Source organism: Phalaenopsis equestris, unplaced genomic scaffold (genome assembly GCF_001263595.1).
Source record: "Phalaenopsis equestris unplaced genomic scaffold, ASM126359v1 Scaffold000411, whole genome shotgun sequence".
In the NCBI taxonomy this organism is placed as follows: Eukaryota; Viridiplantae; Streptophyta; class Magnoliopsida; order Asparagales; family Orchidaceae; genus Phalaenopsis; species Phalaenopsis equestris.
The window spans coordinates 916,065-935,868 of NW_018164852.1; the positions used below are offsets into that span (position 1 = coordinate 916,065).

The following is a 19,804-nucleotide window of genomic DNA, read 5'->3' on the forward strand; positions in this document are numbered from 1 at the left end:
ACATATCACTAGATTCTTCAATAATATTGATGAGTATAGTTTAATATTCACTAAAACTATGAATCATACGCTCAAAGTTTCTTCTACTAAACCCAAGTTGTTATCTTATAAAAATTTTCTATACTGTTTAAACTTTTCACCTATAAGAGATGCCTCGCCCATCAACACGTCATAAACAATTTAGAAAAAAAAACATGATGCTCAACTTTGATTATATGTTATAAGCATCTCCATTAACAATATAAAAAGAAATAGTTTTTAAGTTTATTTAATCCTACTATGATTCAAGACTCTTCGTCACTCTAAAAAATTATTTCTAATATAAATCATTACTCCCTCATAAATACCTGAGATGACTTAATACAAAAAAATGATAATTAATGATTCATAAAAGTTTGCCCTATAATTTCTTGACAAGTCTTATCCCAAGCAAACTTTTACCTAAAGCATTGGCTTGGGTTCATCGCAATATAATACAAAAAAAGCTAGTCAAAACCGCCTAAACCAATTCAAAGGGAGATAGATCTAAAAGTCACTGCTTGAGGAAAATAATGTCACAATTGAGCACAACTCATGTGGATAATGCCAAATTCCATCTCCCAAGGAAATGGATATGGCTAAACACCACCTAAAGGCAACAACTCCACATCAACCTATTCAGCTTAAAAAAATTCAAGTCAGAAGAATCAAACTTCTGAAACTCTTTAAGCAAAAAAAAAAAAAAAAAGAAAATTATTTTTTGTATTTCATGAGTTCTCAGAAGCAAGCATGTCACACCAGTGCACTAGCATCAACCAAAAATATACTATCAATAATAGACAAAATCTCCCTATACAGGATAACCATAAGAACTCACTATGCATTGACATATTTTGCAGAGTATTGAAAATAAATTCACAAAGAGGAGTTGGAGACAAAAGGCCAAAAAAAGTATTTGGTAGCAGCATTATGACATAAGATAAAATCAGGCATATTAAAAAAAGAATGTACACCAAGATTTTCTGAAATTTTCAATTTGTCAACACTAGACTCATTTTGCAGTAAAATTTTAAAATTAATTTCATTTCTAGCAGTTTCTTAAAACATTATTAGTAGAAGATTTGTATAAGAGGTAATTACTATTATGCATACAATATGTGTCAGGCTTTGTATACATATTCATTATGCAAAATTGAACATAATTTTATTTTTTTGCTTAATAGCACAGTTAATACAGGGTTAAAATACTTAGGTCGTTTATGTGATTTATCTAATCCTTGAAGGGCCAAACAAAGAAAAACTTAAGCACTCGACTTACAGCAAGTTGAACACACCACCCCGAATCTTTAAAAGATAATAAGAAATTGAAGATAGAAGCTAGAAAAGAAAATTTACCTGAGCAAGTGTATAATGGTGTCTGAGTGTTAAGGTCCCACAATCTTACAGTTGTATCACCAGATCCACTTGCAAGGTTTCTGCTATCAGGACTAAAAGCAACAGAAAGTACTGCTTCTGTGTGACCTGCAAAGGAGGTCAAAAGAAGCAACATTACTTCTCTACGACATTTCAATTTCAAAAAAAGCATTACATAATTGAAATTTGTGAAAGAATAAATAAGCATATAAATTGTTTTATTTTATTTTTCAAGTTCAAAGAGCGTCCCAGATGTTGTAACAAAATTTAGATGGAGAGCATTCTACTCATGGTACAAGTTTGCACCTCTCATCACATCAAGTAAACCTTTATAACATAAATGATAAATTGTGTAAATATGCAATTACCCTATGAATGAACTCAATTAACATAAAATCATATCAGATAAATGAATATTTGCGCAAAATCCATCTAGTTAGATAAAAAAAAGTTTATAGCTAAATACTAAAACCAAAGAAAATCTTCTTAAATGGAACAGTTGCTACAAAACTGTTGTTCCTTCCTAAAGATACATGCAAATATTATATAAAAATAATAGTGCGACAATAATATGCATTAAAAAATATATATCATGTTCAATCAATTGGCCATCCTAACTAATCAACTACTTGCATATCACTTATTATCTTTCTTCACTGACTTTTAATGTGAACTGATGGATCTAGTCTGATCTCAATAATGTTTCTGCAAAGTATTTGGTTCCCTCACCTTAGCAGTGAATCATTGACCCTAAACCCTAAACCCTAAACCCTAAACCCTAAATACCAACATCTCAAACATATTTCCATGAGCTCCTTCGGAGTTTGATTCCCAAATCGTGAAAAGTGTCAAAATGAACTCACTTTTTGTAGGCGGTCATTTTAATATCGGAATCTATAAAAAAGCTAATTTAGTCCCCAACTCATGGGGCCTAAAATAGTCCTCCCTAAAGACTATTTTAGCCCATGTTAAAAGAGTCTGAGGACTAAGTTAACACTTTTATAGACTTTTAGACTAAAATGGTACCATATAAATAGCTAGAGGACTATTTGGCATTTTAGTCCCCTCCCAAATATCTTCCAAATCAGCTACTCTCATGCCTTCTCCGATATAATAAGTTCAAGGTTTGTCCTTCCTAGCTCACCAGCCATGCAAAAACACAATGCACGTGATTACAAGCCACGAGTGCCTTACCCTGACTATTTGGAATTAGCTGTATGAATACTTATTCAACTGCATTTGTGAAAACTCATCTTCAAGTACATTTTTTAAAGCATTTAATGACATTTTTTTGGCCATTTCATAGCTTTTTCACATTAATTCTAGCTCCTCAATTCATGTTCCATCTATTAGACCTTGTCAATATCCACTAAAATCATCTAAAAAATGTTGCATCTCATCCTTGATAGATATTTCCACAAAATATTCTTCACAAATAAGTCTTGATCATCCTTTGCTACTTTAAGTTAAACCGCTGCAACAAAAAAAATATATAGCATTGCCATTATATAAAAAATTTCCCTTGAACTACCAAATTGACTTTGTTACCACACACAAAATAGTTAACCAGAATATTTCTTATGCCAAGTCTATCATAAAAACATGTACTATTTTCTTCTCTTAAATTTGACCAACCAGCTTTATACAAATGAGGAAATTCACATCCTTATGCCAGTTCTTAGAGATGTTGATCCCCTATAATATCGGTTAATGCTTTTTTAATGTTAGCAAAATTAGTTGTCCTATATGTAGAGCATTAGCCAAAAATACGCTAATGAAGGTTATTAATAAAAATTCATAAATAATTTTATGAAACCTTATAATTGATAGATTTATGTATAACAAATGCTTAAAAAATAAGATTATGTGTACTCTTTATGCCATATAATATACTTCCAGCATTGACATCTTTACAAAAGCAACCAGCATAACAGCCGGGACATAAACATAGCAATGTGTCAATTAAATTGGTTATTTTATTTTTTAAATTTACTCACGTTACAGCATAACTTTTACTCACGTTACAGCATTTCACATGAATACATACCCACTAATTTGGAGATGATAAATGATCAATTAAGGAAGTGCACCACTTAAAATTATAAGGAATCTTTGCAATAAGACTTTAAAATTTCAAATTTATTATATGTTTTAGCAACAGCTCACCCTACTCTTGGGTAAATGACTCTCTAGCAGCTCAACTCCAAGCATTGCATTTGGCTTTCATCTCAAACATCTTTTAGAGTTGGCTTCTAAGTAAACCTAATACACTGGGAGGATTATGCAACTTCAGCCATTAAAAATTTTTCAAATTTACTTGATACAGGAAGGATTGTTGCTTTAAAAATTCATTGGACTGGTTTTTTATGCAAATGCCTAAATATTGACGCTCTCTTCCATGTGGTTTTTTCCTTCTCAAGAAACTTTGTTACGTGTTTTAGCAAGCCCATTAAATATAAAATCATATAAATTTATACAAGGATTTAGATTTTTATAAAAATATTGTCCTTTGGCAAATAAATGTTTTTGCTAAGTATTGTCAACAATAATATGCATGAAAATTTTCTTTGTAAACCAATGCTAAACATATCTATATATGTTCTTTAATTTAACATCATGCGTTTAGGTTCTCCCGTACAATATCATTAGAGTCGCATGAAAATATATGCAAATAATTAGTGATTTTTACTATGATAATGATTTGGCTGTAATATTTATTTACCTTCTAAATTTATTTTTATAAAAAAATGTGGGAAATGTTCTAAAAAAAAAGGTTAATTTGCTTGATCATTGGATCCAAAATCACATCTTAAATTATCTGATTATCAACGATAAAAGGAACATAATTGTAGGCTAAAAAATTATCAAAAAAAAAATTGTATCGTATATTTATTTTGAATAGATAGCCATAGACATGCCAAACGTATATCATCAGAAAAAAAAAATAGTAAACTCTTAAATATAATGCATGACACAAAAATAAGTCTAGTAACTCGTCCTCATCACCATCATGATTCCAACTACTACAGTACATTGATTGATATAAGAAATAGCTGGTTAAGGGGCAGTAAAAATGTTAAGATAAATAACCTGAAATTGTAGCAGAACATCGATTAACAGGACGAATTCGAAAAATTGCTTGAGCTTGGTACACTATTGGTAAGACCTTCTCCACGGACACTGTATAATCATTAATCGCATAGAAATGTAATTCTTCAGAAGATCAAAATAAAGCTACTCTTTTGTCAAATATACATGAGAAATGAGCATATAAATGCAAATAAAAAATAATGTTCAATTCATAGGTAAACCACCTTTATTCTTTCTCAGATATTCTCCAAGCGACACCACAAGCTCCTGATCTGATATGTAAAATGCATATGGAAGCTTTTCCACCTATTAGCAGGAGCGGAAAAAACAAAGAAATGCAGTAAGCATCATCCTCACACGCTAATAATGATTGTTGTAGACAGGAGAAAGAGAATTTATATGAGAACTAATCACCGGTTTATCACAAAATTTAACTTAAATCATGATCCTTAAAGTTTACATTGAGATTTATGTGTTTATAGTTTACAAAGATTCAGGTTTGCATTTAATTAATTGATCTAAGCCCAAGTCCAATCCTTGCCTTTTTTTCTATCCAATATTGCAGGAGGTATTACTCTGACAGAAAAAGAATCTTCAAACCTCACATAACAATTATTAATGGTTTCTGCAATTACATAATAAGTAAACCAAGCTGATGATATATTCAATGAGGAATCCATTGTGAAGCATCATTTATGAATAAAAGCACCAAAAAAACCCTCAATGATATAGCAATGAAAAAGGCGCACAATCTCTGTAATCATCCTGCGACTAATAAACCAAGATACGGGTTTCAAGAAACTCCCTAACTTAGCTCGACTGGAAAGAAGAAATAGGTAGCTTACATATTAGCTATTGCCATATATTTATATTTCTCAAGAGCTCGGTTCAAGCAAAGTTGGCCCAATTCCGGTTAGTTAACCAAATACTAAGGACAGAGATATTATACAAGCCAGGACAACAAACTCACAAGAGTATACCCAAACCATGATTTAAACAAGCATAAGCTCAGAAGTGACTGGCCAGCATTCATTCAAAAACATCAGCAATTTCATCCATCAAGGTAGCGACTTCAAATGGTAATAGTTTTAGTCAATTATTAATATGTGCCCTTATGTATTTCAAGCTATACATCTCATATTTTAATATCAAGAAGTTTGGTCAAGTATTTTCTATTTGCATGGCTTGTCATGTAGGAATGAGCCCTGGGCTGAAACTTTAAGTAGGAAGTTAAAAGAACTTATGACTCGTCGTTATTTGTACCCAAATCTTCTACTCTTGGCATTCTAATTAAATAATAGAGTTTTTTGCTTCAAAGTAATTAGATCTCTTTGATTCTTTCTCTTTCTCTCTCCAACATTCTCAAGGTGCATTGAGCATAAATTGAGGCCAAAAACTAGAGGTCACGCACTATGTGTGGCAAAGTGGCATAAAAAAAAGGATTCAAAAAAATGGTGATCTAAGACTCCACCAAAAAATAGATGACAATATTGGATAATGGATAACTAAGATGATTTGTTGAATATTAAAGCTGATTCCTAAAGTCACTCCAAGAATGAAGATGTCAGGACTTCCATACGATGACAACCTCAAAGTGCAATAGTATTAATCTCAACTTGAATGATAAAGTGAAAGCTATTATTCACAATGTGGTGAAACATCTACTCCATCTCAACAAACTGAGAAGCAAAATATCAATCAACAAATGCATTCTCTAAAGAATTTGCCAAAACACAATCCATAACAAAAAATAGAATTCCACTATTAGATTCATACAAGGACAAGTAAATCTAATTGAAAAGTGGTATAATTTGAGTCAACTATTTCATTGTTAGACATTGATGATGTTATAAAATTTCTAGCTATTCTTTACAACAATAAAAGAGGTGTCACCAAAATGGTTATCAAACCACTTAATAGGAAGTAAAAGAAACTTTGCAATCTAGGTGATTACTCATTTCACAATTTGCTTGTACTCGAAACAACTAAAGAATTCTCAAATTCTCTTAAAACTAAGTATGAAAAATTATTATTCACTTTCAGCCCATATTAAATGTGATAGATCTTAATCCTATTTAAGCCCTCACTGCATTAACTCAAGATCTTAGAGAAGTATCATTCACAAATGTGCTCGGATTAAAGCAATTGAATTGGCAGAAACATTAGAACTTGCTAGAAATCACATATATATGAATGAATTCAATCATAAAAAACCATCAAAATCCCAACATTTTGAATATAGAAACTTGCAACGACATCAACATCAACTGATTAGGGGATGAGATGACTAAAAGCGGAACTTGTCGTACTCCACTAACGCAGCATTCTTATGAGCAACAGTTTAGCACAAAAGTTTGTTGACATGTGTACTATCAAAGGGCAAGTCTCTTATATTTGTCGGAGTCACATTCCTACACCTTTGCAAGTATCTCATGCTAAGTTGGTAAATGTGATTAAAGAAAAATTATATTTATGTTAATAACCCTCATTATATGCTCAAACACATGCTCGAGAAGTAATAAAATATTTACTTTTCATAAATATCATGGTCATTAGAAAGAAAATTAACGACATCTACATAGCCTAGTTAAGGAACTCATCAAAGTTAGAAAGATAAAAAAATTGTTATAACTCAACAAGGCAAACGACTAGAAAATAAAAATGAAAGAAGAAATCAAGTCACCCCCACATTATATATTTAGATAAGAGGAAAATACCTTAAGTAGAAGAATAAAAGAAAATACTTTATGAAAGCTAATTTAAATTACATTGTTTTAGTTAGTGAATACTAAGACGCTTTTGTTTGATTTCTATGCAAAAACAAAATCTGATTGTTGGTGCATCTTATGTTTGGGGAACTTTTTAATAATTCTCTACAATAATTTGCTAAAGAAATTTAGATATTATCTAGCAAAAATTATAACTTGATCTTATAAATCAACAAATCAACTGACTTCAAAATTGATTACTCAGAGAACTCATCAATTACTCATTTTAAAATTTAGCAAGCATTTATTAATATTCGACGTTTCAAATCACCAGCTGAAATTTGGTAATTGATCTTGAATTCACACTAGGCTTTAAACCTCATTACTCAGAGAACTGAAAATCGACATTTATAATTCAAGCATTCATTATCCGCATTTCATACTCCGTATTAAACAATGGTCAAGAAATGACAAAATTGGCTCCAAATTATAATTAAGAAACTTGATGTTTGATCACTTAATTCAACGATACTTTTAAAGATATTTCATTGAGTGATATCTAGTACTTCAAAAAGAATTTGGTAAAATTTCATTCAAGTTAGTTGTTTCAAGCAAGTCGCTTAAATTTGAAAAAAAAAGATTTTTTTTTTTTAAAGATGAAAAGGTCTAGCTCTAGAAATTGACTTCTCATTTACAACAAGATCCACATTAACTTGAAAGCCCCTTCAAGTTGGCAGGTCTGGAAATAAAAATTATGTATGTATGTATGTATGTATGTATGTATGTATGTATGTATGTATGTATGTGTGTGTGTATTAGAATTCAGAATAATGCGAAATTAAACGGGATATTTCATTAAAATAAATGGGGGCATAAGTAATCATTTACATGAATCATATAATAGCAAATATAATAAAAGAAAAATAATATGAAAGGAAAATATATCACCTAATATCTTCAATAATTAATTTATATTAATTATTTGGAGATAAAGAAAATAACATAAAATGATAAAACTTAAAATAGAAAAGGAAATAACTCCTAATCTAAGTAATAAATATAAAATAAAAAAAGAAATAACTCCTAATCTCACAAAATAATGTATTCCTCATAACTTCTCACAGGAACTGATTATTTCCTAATATAACTTATACCACTCCCCTTCAAGTTAAAACATGTTTAAAAATCATGTTCAACTTAGATTTAAAACCATCAAATAATGGGCGAGAGAGATCCCATCAAGTAGAACTTGAAGTCTTCATCTCGTACTACGGTTGACTTTGACTACAGTTCCTGTCTGTAGGTGGGCAAAAGGCTCCTACAGGTAATGTTACAGGAGAGTTTCTAGGGAAGTAGACAAATGCGGTAATCTTAGACTGCAGTTCCTGTAGTATCTTTAGGTAGGAGGAATGCCCCTATAGTTAATGTTCCAGAGGAGTTTGCAGGGAAGTAGACAAACTGTAAGAAAGCTAACTTCTAGTTAATTGTAGTTATCTTTGACTGCAGTTCCAGCCGTATCTGTAGGTTGACGGAAGGCTCTTACAGGTAATGTTGCAGGGAAGTTTGCAAAAAAGAGGACTACCAACGAGAAAAGACTGCAAGGTATGGCTTGCAAAAAAAAATGAAATGCTCCAGATGAAGGTCTGTTGCACAAAAGATTCCGAAGGAGAGCCTGCTATAGAGAAAAAGCTCCGTAGGAAGGGTCTGCTACAAGAAAAGCTCCAGAGGAGGTTGATGCATCAATATCTGGAACTTTGTCAAATGCATTAAAGCACAACATGATGTGTCTAATCAAGAAACCACTAAACATGCAGTTGTCGCATATGTAATTTCTTGTGTCTTTCTTTTGATTCGACAGAAAAGCGCTACAACAACAGAGAAAAAAAACTTCCACTATAAAGAAGGAAACAAAGAGCAGCACGAAAAGAGGAATCTTCACTAAATAAACCATTGCATTAACTGCATAGAAAGTTAGGTTTAGGCCATCACTAGACAATCCCCTTGCTCAGTAATATATTCACCCAAAGCCCTCACTACACCATCAGAGTACCACGGATAAGCCATCACCCCCAGAGCTCCCGGCATCGCCACCCAAGTCGATAAGATCGAAAGCGACGAGAGAAGAGACGAGTTGATCGCAATGGAAACCAATGCGGTGGCACCAAGCAAGTCAATTAGAAAGTCAGACTGCTGAAAACCAGGAAGTAGGATTGTTGCAGGGAACAAGGGCCAAAAAACAATGGGAAGGACTTGAGGTAAAGGCAGCGGGACAGTTGCACCTCCAGTAGTAAGGACCTGCAGAAAATCAGAGAAGTCGAACTGCTGGAAATAAGGAAGTTAGGCGGCTGGAAATCTGGACAACAGGAGGAAATCAGGGAAGCCCAGCAAATTGCAGCCTTAAATGAGCCGACTATAGATCGTGTTCATGAAACAATAACCTTGCAAAGCAACCATTGCGACCGCAGCCTGGCTAGGTGTAGTAAAAACAAAGCAAAAAAAACGAATCTCCTCCAGGATGTTTAGAATCCTTGGTCACAAGTCTCAACACTTGGAAACCAGAACCAAATTGGATGGCACTGTCATACAACCAAGAAAGAACATAGGCCACCACATCTCCTATTGAAATTAGAATGCCAAGTAACTTCTATGCTCCATTGCAATTAGAGTCGTTTCCTCCCTCGGGAAACGGAGCATGTCCCACGACGAGGGCGGACTGGATTTTTCCCTCTCTGGAAGCTGAATTTCTGCTCGATTGAGGGAAGATGCATGTCAGTGAGAGAGTTTGTGTCAGAGAAAGGAGAACAAATCTCAGCCGCAGCCCAACGATGGGAATGGATTTCCACTAGAGAGACAAAATCGCTCTCTCAAGATTTCCCCTTCCAATGTTACATCCTGTCATGTGCATGCCAGCAAGGTTAAAACTCTTGATTCCTCCTGCTGTCTAGAGCACCATATTGCTGATATTAATGTTTTTAAACAATGATTTAATTTCCGGAAAGGTGATTCCTTGTGGGTTAATTTCATGCATGGGAAATATTGTCACTCCTCTCATTCTACTTTGATCAATTGGCGATTGGGGAATTCCACGATGTGGAAGAGAATGTTGCATATTAGAGATTGGACAAAGGATTTCATTTACTGGGAGGTGGGGAGTGGAAACATTTCCTTTCGGCATGACTGTTGCTGTTGGTCCCATGTAATGCCTCATGTAATGCTTGATATGAGGGATACAAGGTTTTCAAGTCTTATGGTTTCTGACACTTGGGTGGATGGTCATTGGAATTCTCCTCTTCTCCTTAGCCTTCTGGGTTGAAGGAAGCAACTTTCATTTCCACCATTCCCATTGAGCCTCATTTGCAAGATACTCCTACTTTGAAACTTCCCATGTCTTGCTCCACTACCAGATCCTTATATTCCGCCTTACATAATTTTCACAAGCTCCCTTGGGGAGAGGGTGTGTGGAGTTGGGCATTATGTGAGACAAGTCTATTAAAAACAAAGCAACTTTCATTTCCACCATAATTTTCACGAAGTTTCTTGGCATTATGGTAAAACAAATTAATATTCCACCATGCATAATTAATTATACTCTAATCTATTGGTAAATCCAAACAAAATGCATTTTTTTTAATATTGTCATTTATTCATGAATGCCCGGGTCTAGTGTCAAATAAGCAAGAGTTCCCACATTACGGACGGATGCGGGGGATTAAGTAATTAATCCATAAAACTAATGAAATTAATATTAGGATAAGAACTTGGAATATAGGTACTCTCAATGATAAATTAATGAAATTAGTTGATATTATGATTTATAGAAAGATTAATATCTTATGTATTCAATAAACTAAATGGGTTGGAGAAAATGTTAAGGAGATTGATAACTTAGGTTTTAAATTTTGGTATTCTGCTAAGAGTCGCAATAGAAATGGTGTAGGTGTAATTATAGATAACAGTTGAAAAGATAATGTTGTAAAAATTAATGGAGTTGGAGATAGAATTATAGCCCTTAAGATTATCATTAATAATAAGATATTTAATATCTAAGTGCTTATGCTCCTCAAGTAGGTTTAGATATAAGGTCTAAAAATAAATTCTACAATGACTTAGAAAACTTAATACAATTGATATCTCTTGAAGAAAGAGTTTTTATTGGAGGAGATTTAAATGGACATGTTGGTAAAGTGGTTGAAGCTTTTAGAAATATTCATGGTGGCAACGGTTTTGGAGTGACTAATGAAGAAGGTAGAGCAATTTTAGATTTTGCTTTAGCATATGATTTTGTTATTACTAATACTTTATTCAAGAAAAGATATAAACATCTTATTACTTACAAGAATGGATCTACTAAAACACAAATTGATTATTTTCTTATGAGAAGAAGAAGAGATCGTCAAGATTGTAAAGATTGTAAGGTCATTCCAAATGAGGATTTAAATGTCCAACGTCGTTTATTAATTTTAGATTTGAAGATGAAGAGTTGTAAAATAAAGAATACTAGGACTCATCATCGTAGAATTATATATGGGAACTTAAAAGACATAAATAAAATTATTTTTATTAATAAAATTCAAGATTTCAAAATTTGGGATGTTCATGATGAGCAAATGATATGTAGGATAAAGTAAAAAATACTATTAAACAAGTAGCAAAAGATGTACTTAGAGAATCAAAAGAAAAAGTTTCTTTAAATAAAAATAATTGGTGGTGGAATAATAATGTGTAAGAAAAGATTAAATATAAGAAGTTATGTTATAAATTTGGTTTAAATATAAAAGCTTAGAGAACTGGGAAAATTATCAAACGGCCCTCACGGAGTCTAAAAGAACAATATGTGATGCTAAAAATTATATTTTTTAATGATCTTTATAATAAATTAGATACTAAGGAGGGTGAAAAATATATGTATAAATTAACCAAATAAAGAGAAAAGAAAAGTAAAGATTTAAGTGAAATGTATGAAAGATGAAAATCAAAAAGTGTTTTTCTTAGAAAAAGATATTCAACATAGGTGGGTGAGTTATTTTGATAAACTTTTTAATAAAGTTTCTGAAAATACAATCGACCTTATTGATCTTAATATGATTAATAATAATAAAACGTTTAATTTTTACCGTCGCATTAGTAAAAAAGAGGTTGAGGAGACTTTAAAGAAAACCAAGGGTGGAAAGTTTGTAGAACCTGATGATATCCTAATTGAAGTATGGAAATGTTTAGGAGATTTGGAGTTTATTGGCTTACTAAACTCTTTAATATTATTTTAAAAACTAAAAAGATGCATGAGGAGTCGAGGAAGAGTATTTTAGTCCCCATTTTTAAGAATAAAGGGGATGAACAAGAGTGTGCAAATTATAGAGAAATTAAGTTGGTGTGTCATACTTTAAAATTATGGGAGAGGATAATTGAACATAGTTTAAGACGTATTACAAATATTTCTCATAATCAATTTGGATTTATGTCGGGCAGGTCTGCTATGGAAGCTATACATTTATTGAGAAGTTTGATGGAGAAGTTTAGAGATAATAAGAATAATCTACATTTGATTTTTGCTGATTTAGAAAAAACTTACGATGAGGCTCCAAGAGAAATCCTTTGGAGAGTTCTTAAGAAGAAAGGTGTTGATATGACTTATATTGGAGTCATTAAAGATATTTATACTAGAGCTGTTATTTGTGTTCAAACTGAAGAAGGATTGCCCAAATATCCAAATATTTTCCTATTTCTGTTCTTTCCTATTTCTGTTCGATTACATTAGGGATCGGCTTTAAGCCCATATCTTTTTGCTTTAATTATGGATGGTCTTACTGGACATTTATAGGAGGAGGCACCTTGGTGTATGCTTTTTGCTGATGATATCCTTCATGATATCCTTCTGCCTTCTGGTGGATAAGACTAGAGAAAAAGCCCAGGAAAAACTTGAATTATGGAGGTCTACATTGGAGTCTAAAGGCCTTCATTTGACTAGAACGAAAATTGAATACATGGATGTTATTTTAGTAGTAGTAGCTTTAGTGACAAGAGTGTAACTTCGGGTTTATTAAAAGGTGTGAACGATTTACGATTTAAATATCTCGGGTTTGTGTTCAAAGCGAGGGTGATATAGATGGGGATGTTAATAGCAGAATTCAAGTTGGTTGGTTGAAGTGGAGAAATGCTTCGAGTATTTTGTGTGATAGAAAAGTACCACTTAGACTGAAAGAAAAATTTTATAAGACGGTGGTGAGACCTGTAATGCTCTATGGCACTGAATGTTGGCCTTTAAAAGAGAAGCATAATCCTAAGTTAAGTGTTGTCGAGATGAGAATGATTAGGTGTATGAGTTGTTTTACACTTAGAGACAAAATGCTAAATGAATATATATGTGAAAGGGTTGGTGTAGCTCCTATGACGGACAAAATTAGAGAAAGTCGTCATAAATGATTTGGTCACATTAAGAGTCGACCATCTGATGATTCAATTAGGAGAGTAGATGTTTTAGATTCGACTATGTTAAGAAAGGCAGAGATAGACCTAGGAAGATTTGGGTTTATTGTATAAAAAATGATCTTAATTTATTAGAACTGAATGAAAATATGACACTAAATAGGACGCAATGGAAAAAAAGGATTCATGTAGCCGACCCCACGTAGTGGGATTAAGGCTTTGTTGTCGTCGTTGTTGTTGTTGTTGTTTTGTTGTTGTGTTTGTCATTTATTCATGAACTCTTCATTAAGCTCGTCAAGGCTAGTGAACTCACAAGCTTTGGAAGATGTCTCAACCTTCTTTATCATGGTCTTCTTCAACTTTTATTTTAGCTTTGTATTCCAAGCTTGAAGCAAATAAATGAATTAGTGAACATTTTCTTGATGATTCTGATTCGACTAAAGATGATTTCAAAGTATTTATCTAATTTTGTAATTTGGTTATACCCTATTCGACAAAAGCATTCAGATCCACTTTTTACTTAATTCTTCTTTAAAGCTACACAAGCCTGTGTTAGCTTTCTTCATAAACTCCACGCAATAGTTCTTTATTTTTTGTTCAATTAAAATGGATAACTGTGATTTAACTGATAGTTCCTAATTCTCTTTTAAAAGATGAGATCTCAATTCTTGGGGATCACCTTCTTGTGAGAATTTGCCAGAAATAGTGTTATGCCAACAAGATACAAATTGGAACATAGCTAACAATTGCAAACCATCAATAGATACTTTTCTCGATAAACATGTAGATATTCCAATAACACTACAAGGCCAAGGTAAAAAAGTCACAGAACTCAGTTTATTCAAGAAGAGAAGTGCATCAACAAAGGTGTTAACAATAACTAGACCTTTTTTGTGTAAGCAAAAGGCCAACTTCTCTTCGTCATTCCTATAGCTCAACTTAAATTTTCACAAATGATGCAAATAAATTATTTACTCAACTTTCTCAGCACTACTCAGTTTGTTAGACTTCTAAAATTCCACCAGTCATGATTAATTACACTCTAATCTACTAGCAAATCCAAACAAAAAGCAATTTTATCATGCTACTTATTTATGATTTTTTCATTAAACTCGTCAAGACTAATGAACTCAACAGCTTTGAAAGATGCTCCAACCTGCTTTATCATGGTCTTATTCAACTTTTATTATAGTTCTGCAGTCCGAGCTTGAAGCAAATAAATGAATGAGGGAGCTTTTTCTTGATGATTCTAATTCAACTAAAGATGATTACAAAGTATTTATCTTATTTTGTTATTTGGTTAAACTCTAATCAACAAAAGCATTTAAAACGACCTTATTCTAATTTCTTCTTTAAAATAATAAAAGTTGGTGTTAGTTTTCTTCATGAACTCCACACAATAGTTCTTTGTCTTTTGTTCAGCTAAAATGATAGTTGTGATTTAATTCATAGTTCATAAATCTCTTTTGAAAGATCGCCTGATTCACCCCTAAGATCTCTATTCTTAGGGATCACCTTCTTGTGAGAATTTGTGGGAAATAAAGTGTTATACCAACAAGATACAAATTGTAGCAAAACTAACATTTGCAAACCATCAACACATACTCTTTCTAGATGACCACGTACATATTCCAGCAATACAAGAAAGTCAAGGTGAAAAGTCATCGAAGACAATTTATTTAAGGGACGGAGTGGATCAACACAAGTGTCAACAACAAATTTACCCTATTGTCAAAGATAAGGCCAACTTCTCTTCATCATTGATATAGATCAACTTAAATTTTTGCAAAGGAAGCAAATAAATTATTTAATTCTTAACTTTCACAACACCGCATGGCTTGCTAGTCTTCTAATCATTGATATAGCTTAACTTAAATCTTTGCAAAGGATGCAGATAAATTGTTTAATTCTTAACTTTAACAACACCACACAGCTTGCTGGTCTTCTAATATTCCACCAAACGTGATTAATTAAACTTTAATCTACTAGCACATCCAAACAAAAATGCAATTTCATCTTTTCATCTATTAATGATTTCTTCATTAAGCATTTCAAGGCTAATGAACTCACCAACTTTGGAAAATGTTCCAACTTGCTTTATGGTCTTCTTCAACTTTTTTTCTAGCATTGTATTCCAAGCTATAGCAAAATAAATGAATGAGAGAACTTTTTCTTGATGATTCTGATTTCTAAAGATGATTTCAAAGTGTTTATCTTACTTTGTAATTTGGCTAAACCCTATACGACAAAGGTATTCAAATCCACTTTTTTTAAATTTCTTCTGTAAAATTACACAATCTAGAGTCAGCTTTCTTCAAGAACTTCATAATTGATCTTTGATTTTGGTTCAACTCAAATGGATAACTATGATTTAACTGATACTTCCTCATTCTCTTTTGAAAGATGATCTGATTCACCCCTAAGATCTCTATTCTTGGATATCATCTTCTAGCAAGAATTTGCCAAAAAAAAATTCTATGCTAGCTAGACATGAATTGCAGCTTAACTAATATTTGCAAACCATCAACAGATAATTTTTCTAAATAATTATAGATATTCCAAGAATACTACAAGGCTGAGATGAAAAGTCACCTAAGTCAATTAATTCAAGGGGAGAAGTGGATCAACACAGTTGACAACAATAACTTGAACTTTTTTATCTAAGCGAAAGGCCAACTTCTCTTCATCATTCCTATAGCTCAACTTTAATTTTCACAGAGGATGCAAAAAATTATGTTATACTTAGCGTTCTCAACACTACTCAACTTGTTAGTCTTCTGCTCAAGATAGCGATCTAGCTAAATAGTATAGCCAAAATCAAAGCAAAAGAAGTAGCTCAAAAGAAATTGGATTTACTCACATAAAGTAAGGATCTCACCAGAATTTCTAAAAACTAAACTAAAATAAAACATGTATAAAAATAAAAAAAGGTTTTCAATAAATTCAAAGCAATTAACTGTGCAATCAAAAAAAATCAAAAACATGCTTTACACAAATATTATCATTCAAGTCTCCAACTATAGTTGTGTCAATTGATGACTTCAAAGTATATACTTTACACAATCTAAATCCATCACCTAAGGCTTCATAATGAAGTTAGATACCTCGGGAGGATGTAGAGCCATCAAATTGATGGAAGAGACATCACATGGGCAAACGCTAATAGGCCATTCTTTAGCCAACTACATGAAAAACAACTTATATTTTCCAATCTCTTATTTCATTTTCTAATTCTTTGATTTTGTATATACTTCCACGAAAAAAAAAACTATGTTTTAACAACCTAATTGCAAACATCTATTAAAAAGCTCAAACTCAATCAACATGTCCTTATAAAAGATAAATGACAAATGTAAGCATACTAGCAAACAAGTTCAGGGAAACCTGAGCAGAGCAGGCACCACGCCATATAATACTACAAGACTGCTAACACTTTAGGGAGAAAATGAAGCTACAACCCAAGACGAAACTTCAACTATTATAAAAATTTGAATATAGTATCCACCAATATCATACTCTTTACATAGTGTTTTAATGTTGTATTTTGTCACCAATGAAATGCACACCCAGTTTACCTTCAAAAATTTTCAATAATAAAACTTACACCACTAAATCAAAAATAGCCTCTTTTAGGTAGCAAGGCTTGATGAATAAAGTGGAGAATAATGAATTCATCATCTCTAACAAATTAACTAATTTATGAAGAAGACACGCTCCTTTTCACAAATGATGATCACACTATTCAAGTATCTAATTCCAACATAATATTAGTTGCAATTTCAGCTGAGATATCATCAAGGCGACTGGTGAGTACAGCAAATCTCTCTAACAAATTATCAAAGCAATCTTTTTTTCTTTTGGATTGTCCAGAAAACTAAAGCTTAGTAAATCTTTCAGTTGTATTTGACTTCTCAAGTAGCAAATCAGATTTTAGAGCAAGTATTGTCTTCTTCATGCTTCAAAATCATTAATATAACCTCATCTTCAACAATTGAAGATTTTCAAGTTGGTGCATCAGGGGAATCCTTACCACTACTTGATCTTCAAGAATAATATCACACTCAGCAAATTTAACATGTTTATCCGTAGCTACAGCATGAATTGGAGAATCAACCACTTAATCAGTCTTGCTAAGCAGCATCTTGCCAAAAATAGTCATGGTGTCATCACAAAGTTTCTTTGTTACTTCCATCCAAGATGTGAATTATGCAAAGAAAAACTAATACAATTTTATTAAACAATTTGGAATTTATTAAGAAGTTCACATTCAATGGGTACTTCGATAGCAACTTCAACTTTTTTCTTTTACCGTTTTTAGAGGAGGAAAAGATGAAAATTTATTCAAGTTGCTTCTTCCCTCTCAATCATTATTCCTCTTCATCACATTGGGTGACCTCCTAACTGTAAAATTGCTTAAAGATATCTATTGTTCTTGAGAAAAAGATAAAATATCAAGTTAAAATCTTTTTGAGGAGTTAAAATTTTTTTGAGAAGGTGCATGAATGTTATTCACAGAATTTCTTTTAATATAATGTAAATTAATAAAGCATCAAATTATAATGATTAATCCAAGTCAAATAATTGACTCGGGAAAAAAGTGATAATTTATTTATTCTTTTGCATTTTTTCAGTTATATTTTAAAGATACAAACGAGCATGAAATTAAAAGTATATCTGAATATCTCAAGACCTTAGTTAAGACAAAGTAAATATGGTTCAAGGCAACTCAACAAAATAAGAATGACACAGTTTGCCGGGATCACAAAAAACTTGTTAAGGGCATACTTCACTCAAAGGTATAGTAAGCATAAACTCAAAAGCTACATGTCAGCATTCATTCAAACAAGTTGGCAACTTCATCCAGTAAATTGACAACTTTAATCAAAAATCCAGGACTACCAATCACGATGGAGAGTTCAACTAATAATAGTTTCAGTCAATTATCAGCTTCAGGCAATTAATAGAAAGAAGCCAGGTCATGGATTTTCTTTTTAGTATAGCTTTTTCTATAGCACGAACAGTGGCTTGGCTCTATAAAGAATAAGTCTTTTATGCCTGACTCTTATAATTTTGGTATCATAATAAAATCTCAGTACTTCCCTCTCCAGATTCATGAGATTTCATCTTTTTCTCCCTACTTTTATAATGCTTTCCATGTGAATCCTATTAGCAAGCTTTTGCCAATAGAAAAATTTGCATCCAATAGCTATAATAAAACAAAAATTCGCTTCAAACCAATCCCAGCTTAATTTACACAGAAAAAAAATAAAAACATAAAATTTATCTCCTCACAATGAATAATGCAAGCTTGCCAGATCCAGATCTCAAATTCAAAGGGAAAGGCAGAGATTACATTTTGGTGGAGCTTGTTGACAATTTGCTGCAGCTGGACTGGACCAGCGCTCTGTGGAAGATAGAGAGATGAACCGAGAGGTTCTCCTTCCGGGTTCGTCAACAAGCACATCACGCTGCTGTCGGAGTTCAGCTCTCCACCGTCGGCGGCCATTTCAATCTCCCTCCCTGAATCTCGAGTGAAACTCCTTAGTTGAATTATCAGTGGAACAACAGTTTGCCGCGCCGGTGAATAAATCTCTTGGGATACCTGAATTTCAATAAATTAAACCCTAAACCCTAAACCCGCCGAGCGCGCGTATCGTCAGGAAAAAATTCGGGGACGAGATCAAAATAGTATTAAATTAATTTTTAATTTACATTTATTTTAAAATACGTAATAATTATAGTTACTGTAGTATATTAAAAATTTTATTGTGCTTCCATAATGCACTTATTTGTACTAACAATCTAAATATGATTTCTTGAGGCAAATATTGGGCTCTTAAAATGGCGCGTTGTTCGGAAACCGTTCGTGTTTGACTTATAAGAAACTAATGTTTGATTCGTTCACTCAGAAAATAAGATGAAAAAGATTTTTTTTTTTTTTTGCACTCGATATATAAACGAGACGAACACAGACAATAATTTCTTTGTTTATATTCGACTCATTTTAACTTGAAATAATTAAATTTTATATGTATATGTGTTTGTTTGTGATGAGCATTATTTTTACATAATTTAATTGACTATAAATATACAAAAATTTATGAACAATTAAAACTATTTTTTTAAAAAAGGAGTAAAAATATATTAAAACGTTTTAGCTCAAAATAATCAATTTATATATATACAAATGA

At 32.3% G+C, this 19,804-nt stretch overlaps 1 protein-coding gene across 1 annotated transcript in view; it reads right to left on the minus strand.

The window, feature by feature from the left end:
• Nucleotides 1-19,285, minus strand: part of LOC110027027 (notchless protein homolog) — a 42,806-nt gene extending 23,521 nt beyond the window's left edge. The window contains exons 1-4 of the mRNA XM_020728287.1: nt 18,967-19,285; nt 4,707-4,788; nt 4,483-4,572; nt 1,375-1,500 (exon numbers count right to left, since the gene is read on the minus strand). Of these exons, the coding sequence (XP_020583946.1) occupies nt 1,375-1,500; nt 4,483-4,572; nt 4,707-4,788; nt 18,967-19,119 (451 nt within the window). The 5' untranslated portion in view covers nt 19,120-19,285. The remainder of the gene's footprint in view (nt 1-1,374; nt 1,501-4,482; nt 4,573-4,706; nt 4,789-18,966) is intronic.
• Nucleotides 19,286-19,804: the final 519 nt, after the last annotated feature.